Source organism: Ovis aries, chromosome 7 (assembly GCF_016772045.2).
Source record: "Ovis aries strain OAR_USU_Benz2616 breed Rambouillet chromosome 7, ARS-UI_Ramb_v3.0, whole genome shotgun sequence".
Lineage (NCBI taxonomy): Eukaryota > Metazoa > Chordata > Mammalia > Artiodactyla > Bovidae > Ovis > Ovis aries.
The window spans coordinates 100,480,727-100,501,831 of NC_056060.1; the positions used below are offsets into that span (position 1 = coordinate 100,480,727).

Below are 21,105 nucleotides of genomic sequence, written 5' to 3' on the forward strand. Positions count from 1 at the left end.
CTTACGACAGCCGACGCGCTCCTCACAACAGCCGACACACTACTACATTAGTAAGTAGAGAAATGTCACACAATGTCCTCCTACCTATTCCGGCAGAAATACACCAGAAAAATTATGCCTGATGAATAAACACCAAGATTCCTGCCTTTTAATTCGAGTCTCCTTCTAGACACAGCCAGCTCGGCTTGCGCCGCGTGCGCAGGAGGGAGGGGGAGGGAATGGCTGCCAATGGGGGAGCCTATTCTGCACCAACGTGAAGCCGAGACAGACGGGAGCCACTTTACCTCTGGTCTAATAGTAGGTGAATGTAAAATACAGATACCTGCTTAATTCACAAATTCATGAACTAAAAAGGGGACAACTGCCTTGGGGAATGAAAGCATTAATTGCCTAATTACATAACAGGGAGCTGGGCACACAAACAAAGGGCCTCAGGAGAAACATCTTGAAAGCTCAAAGGCAAGAAATGAGACGAAGCAAATGTTCTTAAGATGAAAAATGCTGCCTCCTTGAAAATACACTTTTCCCCCATATAAAAAAAATTTAAATAACTACCTTTTAGGAAAACATTCTAAGAAATATCACAATTTGGAGTTCCTTAACATGACAGCAAATAAAACCTTTGTGCCGCTGAAGCAGCTACTTTCTTTGGATATACCTTACTTAAAAACTTCCCTGCATCTGTTATTTTATGACCACTTTTACTTTCTTTGAGTTTGACAATAACTTGAATTTAAATTCTGAATTTTATTGAAGCCTGCCACATAACATTTTCATGCCAGATAAAGGTATTAAATAAAGGTTGACTCTTGCATGGTGTAAATAAATTAAAGGCCAGAAATTGGGATGTTCTAGTGTAAGATATTTGAGGGTCCGAAACTCAACAGTTTTAAAGATATTTCACTGTGTTACAGTAAATCACCTATAATTATACTGCTGTGGTGTAAGCAGCATATCTGAATCTAACTTATTTACTTAGATCTTAATGTTAAAAGCATGATGGCACAATCACCAAATCGTGTTCTTATTACTGATCATTAGGAGAACACACAAAGTAATCAGGTGGTCTCACACACTTGTAAGGTCAACAATGTAGAAATCTTCACTGTTTTGGTACCCCGTTCTTCACATATATGACAATAACAGGTATTTGGAATGAGGGTAAGGTAAGTAAGTAGACAAACTGTATACTTGTATAAAGTATTTGAGAACATACTTAAAAAAACTGAGATACAAAAGGAATTCTCTTGTTAAAAAAAAGTCACAGCTACCCTAGTGTTTTTTTTCTTTTAATAACTTGCCTTATACAAAGCCATTCACACAGTTATTTACGTTCTCAGCATACCACAGATATTTAAGAAATCAGCAGTAGTACAAAAAAATAAATAGAAGGTGGTCTCTTATGGGTAAGTGAATCTGCAATTCCGAGAGAGCCCAGAATATTGAAATTAACTCTGGAGACTTGATTTTCTGTTCCAGTGGTTCAGTGGCTTATTATTCTGTAAAGGGTTGGAAGAACTAATGAATTTTAAAGCAGCTGATTCACCTCACTCAGCACCGGATCCGGCGCAACAGTTAGACCAGCTTTCCAGCGTGTCTTTCCTCTGCTGCTCCTGCTGTGTCACTCCTGCCTCTCAGCCGCGGGCAGCTACAGATCCAGGAACCAGAGGCATCGTGACATGAACACCGACGGGCAGCCACGGGCAGCTACAGATCCAGGAACCAGAGGCGTCGTGACACGAACCCGACGGCGTGGCCAAGGGAGGAGGGAGGGGAGCGGCGATTCGGCCCTGTCCCCAAAACTATTACACAGAGGGCCTAACGCTCATGCTTGTCTGCCTTAAACCTACTTCTATTCTTCTCAAAGGGGAGTCTTTTAACATTTTCGTATGAAGTATATTTTAGGTTTTTTGATGCGACTACATCAGAGTTTCATGAATTTTACAGCGCCATTCACAGACACCGACGGCCTGCAGCGTGAGGGGGGCGCGCCCTGTGGGCCCTGCTCCGAGCGCTCCACAAGGCCGCTCAAGGTTATGAAGGAAAGCCCAGCAGCTGATAAACCGGCTTTCTCGTTCCTTCCTCGTGTGCTGCCCACCATTTTACCGTTTCATTTTGTCAAGTCCTGCAGAAGTGGCAAAGGTAATAAACGTAGGTGGAACCCACGAATTTCCAAAACTCACACTGCACCACCAATGCCGTCAATCACGAGGGTGTGCCGACTACCCTTCTGGATCATCCTCCCTTTGCAACAAAGCCTCCGTAGTTTACCCTTTATTCATCTTTTCTCCTAGAATGAACAGTTTTTAAAATGTATGGCGCTAACTCACACATTTCTAGATATAGTCGATCTTACTATAGATATAAATGGACATTTTCTTGGTTATTTTAACTCTGTGCCTGATGGAATCACAGTCCGTGAATTAGCCTGAGTTTGGTGATAATGCACCTCAGATTTACCACCATTACCGAGAAGGACCAAAAGCTAGAAGGACACAATTTTCATTGACTTGAGAATTATGCAGCCATTTGGGCCACTGAAAAGTATAAAAGTTATCTCCGATAATCACTGTGAACAAAAATGCGGACAGGATAATACATTTTGAAAATAGTTTAATATTTGCCATTTTTGTTGCCTGTGCCATTAATATATACATGGTTCAGTAATAAATATGCTGCTGTTACGCAGAGTGCAATATCTTTAGTATTCATAACTGGCTGAATTTAATGCTGCTGTTATCTCAGGAAAGGAATAAATAAAAACCATGCCCAATTCCAAACTAATGCTCAAGAGGCTGTTGTTAACAAAACTGGTAACATAAACATACTGGGCACTACCTTTTTAAACATGATTCCTGTAAACATAGCAAAAAATCACTTTTCTCAGTCCTGACATTTTGTGTGATGGCTTAAAAAAAATACAACACACAAATCCTGCCACCTCTTCTTTTGCATAGGGAGTGAATTAACCATATTCCAAAACGCAGCGATCATTCAGTGAAATGTCTTTAGCACACAGCGCTTGCTCTCGGTTAGGAACTCAGAACTTTCGAGCTATACAAGTGCTCTGCATAAGTTTATAAAATATGCTTTCTGGTTTTAAAATTAAACAAAAAAACTTCCAAACAAGTCATAGAAATGATTCTAAAATATTATGTACATAGTATCTGGCTACAGGAGGAAAAGCCTCACCGCAGCTCAGCACAGCGTGCCCACGAGCACCGTGTCTAATGGGGCTTCCGTCCAGGGTTCCTCAAGCAGCGCCTCAGCGGCCAGTGCTTGCGCCATGCAACACAGCCCCTTCCACGCCGCATCCTAAGCAGAAGGGGGATGTGAGGGCAAATTTAAAGTGGGTGATGCGGAAAAAAGAGGGCAAGGATACCGCACATATGCTCTAAAGAGTGCACTTTATAAACAGCCTGCTTTATTCATGCTTTTAATAAAGTGCAATAGTACTTAAAACAGAGACATGTACCTTAATATTCCGCAGTAACCATGAAAACAAACTGCGAGGAAAGAGCAGTGCAAAACTAAACCATACGTAGCTTGGCATGCAGCTCAGAGGCCCCTGACACGCAGCGTGGGGCCTTCGTATGCCTTTCAGTTTCGTTTTTAGAAAAAGATTAGTAACAGGAGGTCATCATCATGGGTAACCATAAGACAGAAACAATAAGTTAAAATCCTCTCTCAAGAGATAAGTATACACCACACATAAAATTCTTGACAGAATCTTTTGGCAAACAGTTAGACCTTTTCTTTTTTTTTGCTGATAAATCACTGTTCAAAGGGCGCATCTCTCTTAAACCCCGCAATACCCACAAGGCAAAGCAGCAGCTGTCATCACAGTCCTAGGGGCTCTTGCTGGCGGACCTCTGACGACCCTGTGACTTACTGTCAGCGGCTCAAACCTCACCGGCCCCCACTCAGACAGACAGACACCTGTGCCCTCAGGAACAGTCGTGCGGGCGTCATCCAGGTCACCAACCGCATCCCGCGTGCTCTGCTCACAGTCCCATTCTCTGCCCGGTGCTTCTGGATGAGGATAACCAGTTGGGTTTTCCTGGAAAAATCCCCTGCGGGGCAGATGCCAACGGGATCAGCGGGATGCAGCTTCTCAGACACAGCCTGGCCTCCAGGCAGGCCGAGGGCGCTGAAGGCACAGCGGAGCCGGCTCGGTTCCCAGGCCCCCGGGCTCTCAGTCCGAGAACTGGAAGAGGCTCTCGGGGGCGAGGCTCTCGGGGGCGCCGCCCTCGGCGGGGTTGCCGGGCTGCAGCGCCCCCGTGGGCGTGCTCTTGCCGTGGGAGTGGGAAGACGAGGAGCGCGAGCTCTCGCTGGAGCTGCTGCGCGTCTCCGTGCTGGTGCTGGTCTTCTTCATCCTCCGCCTCTTTGCCAGAGGGGCTTTATCCACGTTCTGAAGGCAGAACCCCTCTCTCTTGTATTTGTTGAAGGCCTAGGGGAGAACAGCAAGATCAAACCAGTCCGTCCTGAAGGAAATCAACCCTCAACACTCACTGGAGGGACGGATGCTGATGCTTTGGCCACCTGATGCGGAGGGCTGACTCCCTGGAAAAGACCCTGACGCTGGGAAAGACTGAAGGCGGGAGGAGAAGGGGGCGACAGAGGATGAGACGGCTGGAGGGCATCACCAACTCAGTGGACCTACTGCTGCTGCTGCTGCTAAGTCGCATCAGTCGTGTCCGACTCTGTGCGACCCCACAGACGGCAGCCCACCAGGCTCCCCCGTCCCTGGGATTCTCCGGGCAAGAACCCTGGAGTGGGTTGCCATTTCCTTCTCCACGATAGACATGAGTTTGAGCTAACTCTGGAAGGCAGTGGAGGACAGGGAGGCCTGGCAGGGTGCAGTTTACACAGTCACAGAGAGGTGGACACGACCGGGAGACTGGATAAGAAGGGAAGGAAAAATACGGGGGAACCGCCCCCAAAGCGACAGGACTGCAGTCTCCCTCGCAGCTACGGCCGGCAGACAGTGCGAGGCGGCACCCGCAGCTCCAGCTCGTCCTGGGGGCGTGAGAGCGAAGGTCGCTCCGCTGTGTGTGGCTCTTTGCGGCCCCATGGACGACACGGCCCACGGACTTCTCCAGGCCAGAATCCTGGAGGGAGTGGCCTTTCCCTTCTCCAGGGGATCTTCCCAACCCAGAGGTGGAATCCAGGTCTCCGGGGTTGTGGGCGGACTCGTTACTGAGCACGAGGTGAGCCACAAGGGAAGCCTAGGAACATGGTCCTCCGACCACCGCCTCCGAGACGCCAGGAGGGCACAGAAGTCGCCGGGGGAGGGTCTCTGAGGCCCTCTTGAAACCCGCCAGCAAGGCTGTGCAGGAGTCCCAATTCTAGTCAATCTTTTGAAGAGGGGGCGCTCCCTCTCAATTACAGGAACCACCGACTGACTGGAAATTCCTGGAGAATGTCAGCAATCTCACCCCCTTCCCCCCATTAACCTCACTCATCCTGAGCTTTAAGCCCCAGCACAGAGCCCCTGACCTCCACGCCCACGTCAGTGCAGTCTGGGTGCATGCTGGACACAATAATACGCAGAGATGAGCTCCACAGACCTCAGCCTGGCTTCCTCCTCGCAGCAGCCCGTCTCTGCTTTTCTCAGATTCGGGCGTAGGCACTGCTGAGGTGCCAACCCTGCCTCACGCGCCACTGAGAAGGCCTGGAGCATCTGCAAACGCCTGCAGTCAGCCTCCTCACGCCGCACCAGACCCCAGTCCGTTAGCTTCTTCAACCCACTTCTGCAGCCGAGAGATGCTGCCCTGTCTCCTCCCTCAGCTCACCCTCTCAGAAGCGACGGCGCTTCTCTCCGACTCCCCTGCTCCTCGCACAGCTCCCTTAATGGACTCGCGTCTGTCCGCCACGAGCGCGCCAGAATCTACACTTACTACTGTGGAGCCTCAGCCTTTCAAGTTTACAACAGTTACTCAATACTAATCAGCCTACTTCTTATCCCTTAGGTTCTAGAACAATAAAGTCATGCACGAAATGAACGCTGAAGGGGCGGACTTTTGCAGGTGCCTTAGTTTCTAATGCTGATTCATAGTTTCCACGGACAGTGACTCAGCTTATTTGAGAGAAAAAGCGCTAGTGCAGACTTACGGTAGCCAAGAGGGAAGGAGGCAGGGGTAGGGACGGACTGGAGTTTTGGTTTATCAGCCGCAAACTACTATACATACAGAATTCAATAAACAACAAGCTCCTACTGTACAGCTCAGGAAACTAGATCCAATATCCTGTGATAGACCATAATAGAAAAGGATGTGCGAACATACGTAGAGTACGTATTTATACGTAAGTATAACTGAATCAGTCTGCCGTACAGCAGAAATTAACATTGTAAAATCAACTAACCTTCAACAAAATAACATTTTTGAAAAAGCTCTAGTAATATGCATAGTACTTTCCTTAGCAACCGAAAAACTTCAACTACCCAAGTATCAGACTACTGCCTCAACTCAAATGTCAAATAAATGCTGTGTGGATTTGTGGTGGCTCCGGTCCCTATGCCCTTTCTGTTTAGAAATGTGTTTATGTCATGAAAGTGGAAGTGAAGTCGCTCAGTCGTGTCCGACGCTTTGCGACCCTGTGGACTCTAGCCCGCCAGGCTCCTCCGTCCGTGGGATTCTCCAGGCAAGAATACTGGAGTGGGTTGCCATTTCCTTCTCCAGGGGATCTTCCCAACCCAGGGATCGAACCCAGGTCTCCTGCACTGCAGGCCGACGCTTTATCCTCTGAGCCCCCAGGGAAGCCCCGTGTGTCGTGAAGGGAGCACATCTGAAATTAAAAGAACTCGTTTAAAGCCTGTCGGCCTGAGCGTGAGCCTCTGAGGTTACAGAGCAACGACATCCAGCCCCTCTCAGACCGCCCAGGAGCGCAGAGCCAGAGCCTCACGTGGAAGGTGGCTTTCACACACGTGTGCACCGCAGCTCCTGAAGAGCCCAGAATGTCCGGAGTCATCAGAGGATTCGAGGACAGCTGACTGCCATCTTGAAGCCATTCACTGTATCTCAAGTCAGGCATTTTAAGCCTTTTGTTTGGATCGACTGTGAGAAGTCCTGCGGGAATAAATAAGATATTTTTATTTCATGAGCTGTCATTTCAAACATAGTTTAAAATCAACCTCAGAGATTCTCAATTATGTTCACAAGACATGATGGTTTCGATATGGCGTCAACCTCCTACAAGGATAATTACCTCCATTCCCATCTACACTGAGATTCCCTGGTGAGCGCTGGCTGCTCACAATAAAGCCCACAGCAGCCTGTTTCCAGGAGGCTGCGGGCTCGTGGGGCTTTCCAGTCTGGGGAAAACCACCACTTGAAACAAGAACTCCCACCATGGGCCAGGAAAGCCCCCTCCAAACGGAGAGCGCCGAGATCTACTGGATGCACAAACATCTTCCGCTGGTCAGGGAGTGTGCAGATGAACCCCGGGAGGAGCTGTGCGCGAGGCCTTACCCCGGCTGAGGACACGTGCACAGAAGGCTCCGGGCAGGGCTCCCCCCTGGGGGGTGGGCACCCTGGGGGCTTCCAGGAGATGGGTCCTGGGGGATGAGCAGGGCTCGACGACACAGTGAGCCCCAGGATTAGGGCGAGCTCGAGTAAAGGTGAGCAGAATCTAGAAGCGCAGCACATCTGAAGAGTGCAGGCACCCCACGGCGCCGTCCCGCCTGATGGTCAACCCTGAGCACTCACTGGAAGGGCGATGGGAAATGCAGGCACCCCACAGCGCCGTCCAGCCTGATGGAACCAACCCCGGGTGCTCACTGCGAGGACTGACGCTGAGCCTGAAGCTCCAGTACTCTGGCCACCTGGTGGGAAATGCAGGTATCCCACAGCACCCGTCCATCCTAAAGGAGATCAACCCCGAGTGTTCACTGGAAGGGCTGATGCTGAAGCTGAAGCTCCAGTACTCTGGCCACCTGATGCGAAGAGCCGACTCACTAGAAAAGACCCTGATGCTGGGAAAGATTGAAGGCAGGAGGAGAAGGGGACGACAGAGGACGAGATGGTTGGATGGCATCCCCGACTCAATGGATGCGGGTTTGGACAAACTCTGGGAGATGGTGATGGACAGGGAGGCCTGGCGTGCTGCGGTCCCCGGGGTCTCGGAGAGCAGGACACGACAGAGCAGCAGCAGCAGCTGCTGGAGCGAGGGTGCCAGGAAACAGAGGAAGGCAGAGCCAGGCCGTGAAGGCTCCACTTGGGGGGTCTGACCTACAGCTCACTGGCCTTCCCTCAAGAGCCACCAACAGAGAAGAGGCATGAGTGCATTTGGGTATTAGGAAGGTCACTGAGCCGACGGACGACAGACACATAAAGCCAGGGCAAGTAGGTAAGTTGAAAGCATGTTGTGGATTTTAGGAGAGAGCTCTGACCAGACCTCAGATGAGAGCCATGAGGATGGGGAGAGGGTGGCTGGCAGTGAGGCTGAACCCCAGCACCCAGGGCCTGGCTGCGGGAGGCGAGGAAGGTGGTGGGGGTCCAGGGTCTTGGCCATGGAAACAAGCGGGAGCGAGGAGCACGCACGTGCCTGGGGGAAAGGAGAGGAAAGAGAAAGCGGTTCTCTTTGAAGGTGTGATTGTGAACGTGGATGAGATTGCCGACAGAGGGTATCCAGACACGAAGCTGAAGCTGAACAGAGGAGCCGGAACCCTTAAACACACAGGGATTCTTGAATAATTCACAAACAAATACATGTGTCACAGGTATGGCTCCACTTCGATCGCTACACATCACATAAAATTTTCCATTAGATTCTTACCTTGGATCAAGTCTTTAGCCTCTTGGGATACGTTCTTCCAGGCTTCTCCTTCCAAGGAGAAGTCTCCCTTTTTAATTTTCTTCACGATCTCCACTGCACTGGTGCACGTCAGGCTTTTATCGTGAGACTGAAACGGAACTTGCCCTGACAGCATCGTATACTATCGAGAGAAAAGAGCAAAACGGACTGTCTGCCAAAGTCGCCATCAAAGCCGCTCTGGTGATTTCATCACTAACTTCATCAGCGTGATTTCCCAAAGACTACAATTATGATCACTAAGTTTAAATGATTACATGACTTCGATCACCGAAACAACCAATCCACCTCAGACTTGTATATAAAAAGAAATGGCTTATTATGATATCAAGATTTTAAACCATTTTTATAGCTATATTCAGGATAGGAATAAAAAAGAGATAATCTAATCATTTCAAAAGGTGACATTACCAGGGGAATGTGCATATCCCAGAGGAACTGCAGGCCCTGGCTAAAATAGCCCAGGAGGGGCCAGGGATACAGAACAGAAGGGATCCTGAAGACGAGGAACTAGGGTGGGCCGGTGGGGCATGAGGCCTGACGGGGACATTACTGCCACGGCAACACTCATCTGAAACTCAAGACTGAACATCCGGGCAAGGATGCCTGGGGCCAGTGAGAGCAGCCGGCTAAAATGCTTCCCGCTGCTCTGCGTGCGTCTCCGGGCACAGCTTCTCTGGTGCAGCAGGCATTCCTGTCGGCTGCATCCCTGAGACGGAAACTGCCGGGTCATCTGGTCTGTGTGTTCATAGATACTGCCAAACAGTTTTTGAAAATCTGCTCCCCTTCTTAATCTTACCCCACTTCCTAACACATACATTTATGACTAAATATAAAAAAGTATCCTTTATATTAGAGTTTTCTTGCTTTGCTGTGTAATAATTCATCAAGCTGTTGGGTGGAAAGATGAATTCACCATCTTTGGAAATATTTAAAGGAGAGCGGTGATGGGGACTTTATGGAAAGATCCCTTTTCTGGAAGAGTTAGAATTAGACAACTTCAGGCTCCTCTCAACTCCAAGATCTTAGAATTTAGTTGAATTTATCCAGGAATCAACTTCTGTTAAGAATAATTCTGTGTCTGCAAACTGTTGGCAAAGGTTGTGATAAGTATCTATACACATAAAGATTGTGTGTGTGTGTGTGTGTGTCTGTGTGTGGAATTGGGGAGAAAGCAAAAGCAAATGGGGCGACATGCTAAATGTTCACTGTGTCATTCTCCCAAATTTTCTCTAGGTCTGAAATTTTCAAAATAAAATTTTGAGAAGAAAGTGAAAAAATAAGAAATCCTGAATAAAGTGAAAAAATATGAAACCTCGAATAAAACATTTGGGAGAAATATGTTTTAACTGTTATTATATTCCATCCCCTGGGTATGCTATATATACCTGTGGAATAGCATTTAATCCTATGCTACATTTTCTAAACACTGTCTGTTAAGCTCTGAATTACTGCGTGCCTTAAAAATTCATGTACTGAGAAGTCACACCACCCCAGCATGGCTGACTTGAGGACAGGACCTTTGTGGAGGTAAAGGTGATGGGGACACGGGGGCTTCACCCATGAGGGTGTCCTCACAGAGACGCCAGGGAGCTACCTGCTCTCTCTCTGAGCTCGTGCGAGGAGAGGCCACGTGAGGTCGCCGTGAACAGGCGGCTGTCTGCAACCACAGGGGAGAGCCCTCACCAGATACCAACCGGCTGGCACCCTGGCACTGGGCCTCCCGGCCTCCAGAACTGTGAGATACATTTCTGTTGTTCAAGTCGCCCAGTCTGCGGGATTTCGTCACAGTGATCCTGAGCGGACTGATCACCGTGTAAGCTCTGTTTTAATTGGAGTCCCGAATGTTTCCAGTGAACTGCTCACCCATGGGGTATACTGAGTTGTAATCAAAGCCACGTGTGTGACGTGATGCATCTTTCTCAAGTGTCTGCTTACCCAGTGACGATGACGTGAATCATCTTCACATTAAAGTGTCCCTATTCGTGTTCATCCCAGGCAACATGTCAAAGGGGCACAGATTTCTAAGGCAAACAACTCCAAATGAATTTTGTGCCTACTATGGGAAAGCTCAAATCTAGATCCTCTGGAGAGAAGCACTCATTTATACGGAAAAGTTTACAAGGCATTCTTTTTTTTCCTGGACAGTTTAACGCAGGGGCTAACTTAGCTTTTCATAAGTAAGTACTGAGTGGCCAAAAACTTCGTTAGGGTTTTCCATGAGCTGTAACGGAAAAGCTCAAATGAAATTTCTGGCCAACCCAGTATTTCACTTTGTGTCTCTAAAAGGCAAGGGTTTTTAAAATCCCACAACCACAGCCTATGATTGCACTTAAAAACCATTAGCAGTAATGCCTTTGTATCATCCAATATCCGGTCAATAATCAAATTTCCCCAACTGTATTATGAAGTGAAAGGAAGTCGCTCAGTCGTGTCCGACTCTTTTCGACCCCATGGACTATAGCCTACCAGGCTTCTCCACGCATGGGATTTTCCAGGCAAGAATACTGGAGTGCGTTGCTATACACACTGTTTACAACCACATTTGTATGACAGAGTTTGAATTTAACAAACAGAATTAAAATTAGGATTTGTTTGAACTGAAGTACAATGAATTCAAGAAACGCAAATATCGTTTCTTAAGCGTCTTTTAATCTCTGAGGCCCCAGCCTCGTTTTTCTTGCAGCTTTGCTGAAGTAACTTCGTTGTTTGTCCTGTAGAATTCCCGCAGTGTGGACATTCTGATTATACACTGGTGGTATCGTTTAATCTGTTGTTTCCTGCTCCTGTTTAAGAGTTGACAATTACATCTAGAGAGAAGCCTGGCTTCTCTCCATGCCATTATACAAGGTTATTTCCATAGACAAGGCATTTGGAGGCTCTAAAATACCTGTCTGCATGTCTAAGAATGCCTTTTAAAACCTTAAAAAGCATGATAATTACATTTGGCCTGTATTTAAGTAAAGGCTCTTTACAAGGGGGTAATCTTGTATTATCTCTAAAAAAGAAAGGCTCTTTTTTATTTAGATGAATTTTTTAGGAGAGTGCTACTGTAATCAGTTTAAGTTGAACAAAACTCAAATCTACAGAAGTTAGCTGTTTCTTATTCAAAAATCATACTCATAAATATGTAATTTGATTTTCAAATTATAAATGATGACTTAAAACTGCTGAAATAAAAACCTTTAGCTTAAAAATAAAAGAACCATCCTGCAAGGACAAGTGGCTGCCACTGGGGGAAAACAAACTGCCACCAAAATAAACCTCAGATGGAGCGCACGGGCACCGAAAGAGAATAGAGCCCCAGCGGAAGGTCTAAGAGAGCATGTCACGATCGTGGGCTGGGGGCGGAGTGCCAAGCTGACATCAAAGCCAGAAAGCCAGAAAGGGAAAGGCTGACCTATCTCGAGTTAAGTCCCTTCAGTCGCGTCCGCCTCTGTGACCACATGGGTGGTAGCCTGCCAGGCTCCTCTGTCCGAGGGAGTCTCCAGGCAAGAACACTGGGGTGGGCTGCCCTGCCCTCTTCCAGGGGACCTTCCCACCCAGGGACTGAACCCGCGTCTCTTGTGTCTCCTGTATTGGCAGGGGGGTTCTTTACCACGAGTGCCACCTGGGAAGCCCAACATACTTGAATTTTGCTTTTAGACGGGTTTAATAGATATGTTTTTTGATTTTTATGTTGTAACATAAAATTTTTTTAATTTCTCCATTAAAACATAAAAATAAAAAGTTTATTCATTTAAATCTCTCTAAAAACAAAATTAAAACCTCATCTAACTGTGAACAAAGTTTTCAAAAAAATGACAAACCAGAAAAAAACATTTCCAATGTTAATGTCTGACAAAGGATTAAAATCCTTAACAGAGCTGTGAGTTTCAATATGAAAGGTTTCCCACGGGAAAGCAGGTAAAGCTCATAAACAGCAATTCATAAAAGAGAAGATTGAAATGTTCAAATACACGAAAGGATGCACACACTGGATACTCGTCAAGGAAAATGCACTCGAATCATGAGAACCACAGGAACTAATTTAGACTGAAATCGATAGCATCCAATGTATTCACATACAGCTGATGAGAACATGATCTGGAAAGCGTCTAGAAGGAAATACAGGCATGTATGTAAAAATAAGGACGTATATACCCTTCTCCTAGGAGTCTAGTCTAAGGAAATAGTGAGATCAACACAAGTACATATATCAAAAATATTCATTTGTGTAGCTTATAATTAGTGAGAGGCTAGGAAATGCTAACTGCTCATTAGTAAAGAAATGTTAAACTCTGGAGACTCAAACTACCTATCACATTATCTCATCTGCTTAAAAAACCTGAATATAGATACAAACACATAGGAAACCGTGTAGAAAGATACACAGTATACATAATATGCGGGCGGGGTGGGCGGAGGGGAAGAGCTTAGGCAACACCATCTCTGTATCAGGGGACCACGAGCGATTCCACCTTGTTCCCTGTATCTTTCTCTGTTGTCTGAAAACTTCCCCCTATGATTATGCATTACAAACTGTATGCAGAAAAAATACAAGCTATTTTGAGAAAAAAAAAAAAAAACATGCTGAGATTTTTCTAGCTCATGTTCTGTTTCTGATCCTGGCTGCCAAGGAGATTTTGTGAAAAGCATGCTTACCATGATTACTATAAGTTACTATAAATATTTTAAATTTTATTTATTAATTTGTTAATTTATCCTAAGTGATATTCCTCAATTGCTTTCTAGGTTGAAAATCTCAGAGAATGAATATGCTTTCAACTATTTTTTCATTAATGAGTCACTCTGCTGGTTTCATGTTATATCCAATATGCACAGCTTATGAAGAGACTATTGCTTCTTTAAAAATACGTATATATAACTGTAATTCACATAAAACACAGTTGCCTTAAATATTACTAATAAACCAAAATAAAAATTCCTACATTTTCTCCACTATAAACTTTAAGAAAGGGAAACAGTCTTCGGTCGGGCCTTTTACCGTTTGTACAGAAAAGAAACCGATTTGCCATTTTTTTCATGAATTTGAGAAAAGCCTGGAGGGCGGGACGGGGGTGTGGGAGGGAGGGTGGCGTGTGTGCTCATGTAGCTGGTCCACCTCACTGTATGGCGGGAACTAGCGTGACGCTGCAGAGCAGTTATACTCCAGCGAAAAAGGACAGCGAACAGAGAGATGCAGAGGACAGAGAGCTGCCTGGGTTGGACGGCGTGGCTGATACGAACTCACCAAAATGACACCCAAGCTCCAGAGGTCGCAGGACTCATCATAGCCGCTGTGATTCAAGAGCTCTGGGGCAGCGTAGTGAAGAGTGAAACAGGGCGTCTTCAGAGGCTGATTATCAGGGGGCTTCAAGCGTGCAAACCCGAAATCAATGACTTTAATTTCCAAATTGTCATTTTCATCAGTGAACAGTAAATTCTGCAAGATACAAAGTTTCTCATTAAAACGTCAGGGGCCTTGGAGAGGCATTTTGCAACGTTATCTACCAACATTTACACTGGACTCAGACACAGAGGTCTGACGCGGAGGCTGCGAGCGGGACCCCAGCATCCGCTGTTCTCTGCTCCAGCTTTCGGGACCACCTCGAGCTGACAAGGGCGCCAGGGACACTCCCGATGGGGCCGCCCGCCTTCTTCGTCTTTCGTCTTCCGCTGCGTCTGTCTTCTAGGTCTCCCACCAGCCCCCCTTCCAGCCCGGCTCCCAGGCCTCTAGCCCTACTTCAGAGACGCCGCCAAACTGAAGGTGGAGGCGACTGCGTTTCCTTCTAGCGTGTGCTGCTCTTTGCTGACATTTATCAGCTCTGCACCATTAGTCCAACGTCCTCACCCACATCAGACCACCATCCCACGAGGCCAACACTTGCGTCTATCTTACTCATGGCTTTCTCGTGTAGCAGGTGGTTTGGTAAATATTCGTCTGTTGAATGAAGTCGAATGAAATAGTTATATAATATCTAGCAAAACAGTTAACAGTATTTGGTAAAACCTATTAAAGAATGCATGGTGGAGCCATGCATTTCAGAAATATTTTTTCCAAAACAGTTAATACTTGAACATTTTTTGATGCTTATGGAGATTATCCCTCTATCATCCAGAAAATATTATTTTGGATCATTTTCCAAGCCTTCTCAATCGTAAGGTTTTACTGATTATTTGTTGTGTTTTTTATCTGCACCATGCAGCCTGCAAGATCTTAGTTCCTCAACAGGGATCAAACCCGCGCGCCTGCACTGGGAGGCCCCCTCTTAGGCACTGGGCTGCCGGAGTAGTCCCTGATTACTCTCGTATTTATCACTTGTTTAAACAATCCAACTGTACTGGTGTGCAAATCATCATTTTCATTAATACATCAAACTAGTACCCATGGTAAATGAAGCTGATTATAGTGTCTTTAGCCATCCTAACAAAATCTAGTATGCCTTTTTGATCATTAAATTATTCCCCCAGCTCTAGAACATCATTTGCTTTTTAATATTATTCAAAGTGAAAGAAAATATATCATAGAAGGCTTCACTGATATAAAGAAGAAAAATATTCTAGGCCCCCTCTCAAAAGTTAAAAATGAATGAATTTTTTCAGCTAAAAAAAAAATTAGCTGAAAGGGTTTCTTAAATTTTCTATCATACTAAATGCTTAATCCTGAATTTCTGATGGAATTTAAATGTGAGTGTAATTCAACGGAAGGCCGCGCCACTGCTGTAGTCATGCTGGAGTTCAGGCAGGAGAACTTGGAGAGGGCCTGGAAGACAGCCCTGGGCTCCCCTGTGGCAGGAGGCGCTGGGCTGCGGCACAGCCGGCCTGTCCCCACTGAGCCTGTAAGTCTCTGGAAAAGACTTCAGTGTCTCCTCTACCAGGACCGCCTAAGGACTGCCTTGTTCCCAGATCTTGAAATGGAGGAGGTGTGGCATTCCCCTCTTCACTCCTCTCCCAATTCTCAAAGTGGAGCTGGGCGCACATGGTCAGGAGTGGCAGGAAGTCACCACTCAAACCACTTACATCCTTGTCTCAAGCTGTGCCAGGAACTAATTCGATCTTCTCAATCTTTCAAGAACATGGGCATCAGCTTGAAAAATACAAAGCAGCCTACTAAAGAATGTCAGCCAGCTTCTAAATTTATTTGATTCTCACCACCTAGAAATTATCTTGCCTGTGTAGAATATGAATACCACATAAATATCTATCAAAAGAGACATAAACAGATCTTAAAATGCTGTCAGGGTGAAAGGGATTAAACTTTTAGCTTGAAAATAATATAATCAGCCACTTAAAAGTCAAAGCAAAAGCCACCCACAATGGCAGTGCCAGGGCGCATCCCTGTCTCCAGAACACGCGGGCTTAGGACTGGCACAGTAGCAGGATGTCCCACATAATGAGACAGTTCTTTTCAAATGCCTACTTGAATCAGAATCTTTTTAACAGATAAGAACAAAGCTATGTGAGTGTTTTTTTAACCAGTAAACTCGGAACGCAAATTTAAATTCTGTTGGAGAGGACAGTTGCATCGTTTGAGACCCATGAAGGGACAGATGGCCAGTTATCAAAGAATAAAACATGTGAAAATGAATTCTAGACAGTCATGGAACAGATCTTTTCAATTAAAAAAATTACATGCTTGTTCCTTGTCTATCAAAAAAAGCATTTAAGTGGTATGTGCTCACATTTAAAAATAGACAGCTACTCTCCAATGTGCGGAGCGCCATACTTTCAGCGGGCGTTGTGTGGGAGAGTGAGAACTGTGATGCGGGAAGCAGAGGGGCAGCTACCAGGGCTGCCAGCTCATGAAACACAATTCGCTTTTGATTAATCACGAGTAATGGGAATAACAACGACAGAAAGTACACAGAAGTTTAACCCCTTTAGGAATCAGTCAGTTATATCCAAAGACAGAGAATCCCATTTTCAAAACATCCTCTTCCTACCAATAACCTAAGGTACTTAACCAAAAGGCATAAATGGTGCTTTTTGAGAGATTTTTTTTTGTAGTCTAACACAAAAATAAACACTAAATTTTATTTTAAATATACTTGAAAATGCGTTACAATCACATAGCAATTAAAACTGAAATTCTATTTTAGAAAGTAAATATATGTAATTTTGCCTATGGTAAAGGATGATCCATTGTTATCCTTTTATAAAGTCCTGGGTTTTAAAATTTGCATTATTATTTTGATGATTTTCTAAAAGGGAAGAATTTTCATATTTCTGATACTAAAAAGGGATAATTCTAGAGCTAGACCCTTCTTAACCTTTTGAAAGAAAAAAATATATGAAAAGCTGCTACTTCTGCACTGCTACACAGCTCTATAAATACTGCAGCACATGAGCAGAGAAAAGCACACGTGAAGATCACATAACTAATTAAACCAAGACAATGCTTTAAATATTCCAAACAGGATTATATATGTGCCTATTCATGAGCTAATCAATTTGATTATGAAAATGAAAGATAAGCTTTCAAAATACACCATTAAAAAAAAAATCCCTCTAAAATGGTATACATATAGGAGGGATATTATTTTCTGCTACAAAAATTTCCATTGCTATTTTTAGTCCACAACTGTTGCATAAAGTATTTCTTCCATAAAAGGCTCTCACACTTATAAATATAACCTCGAGATGATCAGCTGGCAAAAAAAGAAAAGACAGATTTATTTTAGACTGAAATAGACAAGGAAAAAAATCCAAGAAACATGGTATTTGCAAGTATCTATTTAGAAAAAAAGCCCTGAAAATAAAAAACCAACCCCCCCTCAAAAAAAAGCCCACACGTGTCTAGAGGACATTTAATAATGATGCTAGACTGCGACAAATGATTTTATACCTCAGGTTTCAGATCTCTGTGGACCACTCCGACGTCATGCATGTGGCTTACAGCTGAAACCAGCTTCCGCATGATGTAGCTGGCTTCTGTCTCACTGAAATGTTTCTTTCTCTTAATGCGTTCAAACAGCTCTCCCCCGTTCAGAAGTTCCATCACGAGAAACGTGTGAAGCTAGAAAAGACAGAACAACGACGTGGAGGGCCTTACTGAAGAAGAGGAGAGGCTGATCAACGCATAAAACATTTACTGACTATGAACTGTAACCGATGAATTTAAACAGTCCCTTGACAGAATAATCAGCGGTGGTCCTTGCATTTTAGAGGAAAGAGCTGAAGGATAATGTGTCTTTTTTAGAGTTCTATTTCGGTAATGGAAAGTTTCAAGCACTGCAGTGAAATCCTACGTCTCCTTTCCTTGATGAATTCTTTCAGCTGAATTGCATTCCAACTCTCTATCGAGCTTACATATGTTTCTTTTTAAAGTGTGACCTCGTACTGACAATTATGTGAAACTGGCTGCTTTAAATAAGATAGACGATTACTGATGGCACATGCTGCCCAGAGGCCTGACACACACATTTAACGGCAAATTTACCTTCTGAAAAAAGGCATCATTGGATGATGTCACTCTAAATCTTCTCTTAGGGCTCAACAGATTAGTTTCAGGTTCTTGTTAATTCCCACGGCAAACACCCATAACTCACTTTGGGCTTTTTAAAGACAAATTGCTTTTGATCCCAAAGGCATTATCTTAATTAAACAGTATCAAAAGTTACATACTTATTATATTTTGCACACATTTCCATCAAGAAAATAACATAGAAGCTATCGAAAAACAAAGGAATTATATCTGCTCTCCAATGAACACAAATGGTTTAAAAAAGTTATCAATAATCAGAGTCAAATACTATGCCTTATCACACCCATGTCACTCAACAAACAGAAAGTAGGCTTCCCTTTGAATTAGCAAAGTCTAGAAAAACTGCCTCATAAAACAGATGGTTATAAATATATTATCCTGCACACAATGGGCATATTCTAGAAGGTGAATAACCCTTTTTAAAAAAAGAGAATTGCTCCCAGGCTACTAGAGACATGCTAACTTGAATTTCTACATCAGCCAAATTAGGTCAAAGCTAAATGCTGCAAGTGTGCGCCAGCAAGCTTCCAACAGACGAGAGGCAGTAGCTAGAGTGATACAAGAGACAGGCTTCAGTCGAGCCTGCATCCGAACGCCACTTCTGCGACTTACTTACGACCCAGTGGATGTTACTTTACCCCCATGAACTTTAGCATCCTTACCAATAAAAATGTAGACAATGGTGAAAAACGTGTCTATGGCAGCCTGAATGACGGCCTTCGAAGGTGTCTACATCCTAACCCCCAGAACCTAAAGACGCTACCTTGCATGATGAAGGGATTTCTCAGATGTGACTAAGGATCTTGAGATGGAAAGCAGACTGTGGGACGTGGCCTGAGGCGGGCAACCGTGTCACCATCACGGGGAAGCAGCAGCCCAAGAACGGCGGCCGCGCCCGAGAGCACCGCGCACCTACGCCGGCGCGCAGAGCACGCCACGCGGCGGCGCGCCGGCCGAGCCGGGCGTCCGCCCGGGTGCGGAGGCCTCTCTCGCGGCAGCACGCGGGCCCAGCTGCTCTGAGCAGCGGGATCTTAGCGCCCCACCCAGAGACCGAGCCACTGGAAGGTGGGGTCCCAACCACTGCACGCCAGCAGAGTTCCCCATGAGATGGTGTCTATTCTAGTAACTCTTGAATATAACAGCAGCAGACGATCAAGTTCATTTGCCGCATGAACACAATACTAGGGCTGTAATTCCCGGGATGTGACGGTGGCCTGAAGGTCAGGGACCCAGTCTTGCGGGGGGTTGGGGGGGAGTAGCAGCCCGGAGCACAGCTGCAACCACGGAGGGGCGTGTCAAGGTCATCCACCAAGCCCTCTCCGGACGTGCGAATCGTCTCCAACAGGAAGCCGTCCGGTCTCCTCCTCGGCACTCCTAGGGCACAGGGACTCACCTCCTGCATTACGGCTGAGTACCGCAACGAGGGGAGGCTGCGAAGGAGCCGGGGAGACCAGTTCCCCCACTCCTTGATTCAGAGGTCTTCCTTTTCTGACTAGAAGCACCAGGCAGCAAGCAGACTGTCATTTTTTGGGTGCTCACTCACGCGACAGGAAAACCAGTCAGTGCATCCGCCTCCCCTGAGGCAGGGGACACGGCAATCAAACGCTTGCTCTGAAGCTGGACTGTGTCAGTGCAGACCCCAGAAATACCACTCAGAGATGGGGAAACCCGATTACCTACCTTCTGTGAGTTTTGCTTTTCCCACTTCAGAGTCACAGTAAGGACTGAACGAGACGATGCGTGCGGAATGAGAGCTACGATGCCTGGGCCAGGCACGGCACATGGTAACAGGCAGCAGCTATCGCGGTGACGCTGCTCCTCCGCCACCGGGCTCTCTGCCGTGGGTCCTGCGGGCCCTGGGCGCTCCGGGGAGTTCAGTGTGGCAGAGGGCTGGGCCACGGCTTCCCGCCGGCGTGCATGTCCGAGCAGCTCATTGGAGGGAGCCCGGAACCAGAGACAGGCGGGATTTTCACTGACTTGCTATGTGACTTTGGCTGGATAAATCTCATGATTCTTTTTTTCCCCCACTGTGGGAAAACCCTCCTGACCCTTCTGAACCTCAATTTCTTCACTGGCAAAGTCGGGGCCAACCACACCCAGGGCTGGTTTTGGCTCTGCTGCCTGGCATGCCGTCCTGCGTGCAACTGGGCCACCCTGCCCAGTCCCGGAGGAGAGACGACTGTATTGGAGCGATGTTTGCAGAGGAGGAGAGGGCATGGACCTGGCACAGCAGCGTCCCTCCCGTGTCCAAAGAGACAGCCCTGAGTGAGGGTCCTGACGGAAAGCGGCACTGGCGAGGGGAGAGCGGTGGGGAGCGTGAGCCCCTCGAATGAGAAGAGGGATGGGGGCATCCTTGCTCTTCTGTTCCTGTCTGCTCTTTACCTTGCACTAACGAGGCTTCCCCGCGGGCTCAGTGTCAAGAACCGCCTGCCAATGCAGGAGACCCGGGTTTGATCCCGGTGTCAGGAAGATCCCCTGAGAAGCGCATGGCCACCCACTCCAGTATTCGTGCCGGGGAAATTCCATGGACAGAGAGGCTACAGTCCACGGGGTCACGAAAGAGTCAGACACAACTTGGCAACTAAACAAAAACAGCAACAACGAGGCCTCAGGCTCAGCCCCACTCTCAGACTCACAGCATCAGGCTGAAGGCGAGTATACCTGGGCTGAGAGGCCGCAGGGACGAGCTGGGGGCGGCAGCCGGACCACAGGGAGCGCAGGGGGCGGGGCTTGCCCTTGTCCACGCCCTGCACACGACCGAGAGAAGCGGAGGCGGCGCCGACTGCGGGGTGTGAGAGTGTGCAGAGGGGTCTTCACCTCTCGAG

General features: G+C 46.6%; 1 protein-coding gene across 15 annotated transcripts in view; it reads right to left on the reverse strand.

Moving 5' to 3' along the window:
* Positions 1–2,596: 2,596 nt before the first annotated feature.
* The window catches only part of RPS6KA5 (ribosomal protein S6 kinase A5), a 190,646-nt gene continuing 172,137 nt past the window's right edge, over positions 2,597–21,105 (reverse strand). For 14 of the 15 annotated variants that reach the window (XM_042252868.2, XM_042252869.2, XM_015097232.4 and 11 more), the window contains 5 exons: positions 17,642–17,812; positions 14,048–14,239; positions 8,779–8,938; positions 6,907–7,070; positions 2,597–4,450 (listed from right to left, as the gene is read on the reverse strand). In XM_042252868.2, the coding sequence (XP_042108802.1) occupies positions 4,196–4,450; positions 6,907–7,070; positions 8,779–8,938; positions 14,048–14,239; positions 17,642–17,812 (942 nt within the window). In that variant the 3' untranslated portion in view covers positions 2,597–4,195. The remainder of the gene's footprint in view (positions 4,451–6,906; positions 7,071–8,778; positions 8,939–14,047; positions 14,240–17,641; positions 17,813–21,105) is intronic. The other variant, XM_042252870.2, reaches the window with a different exon arrangement.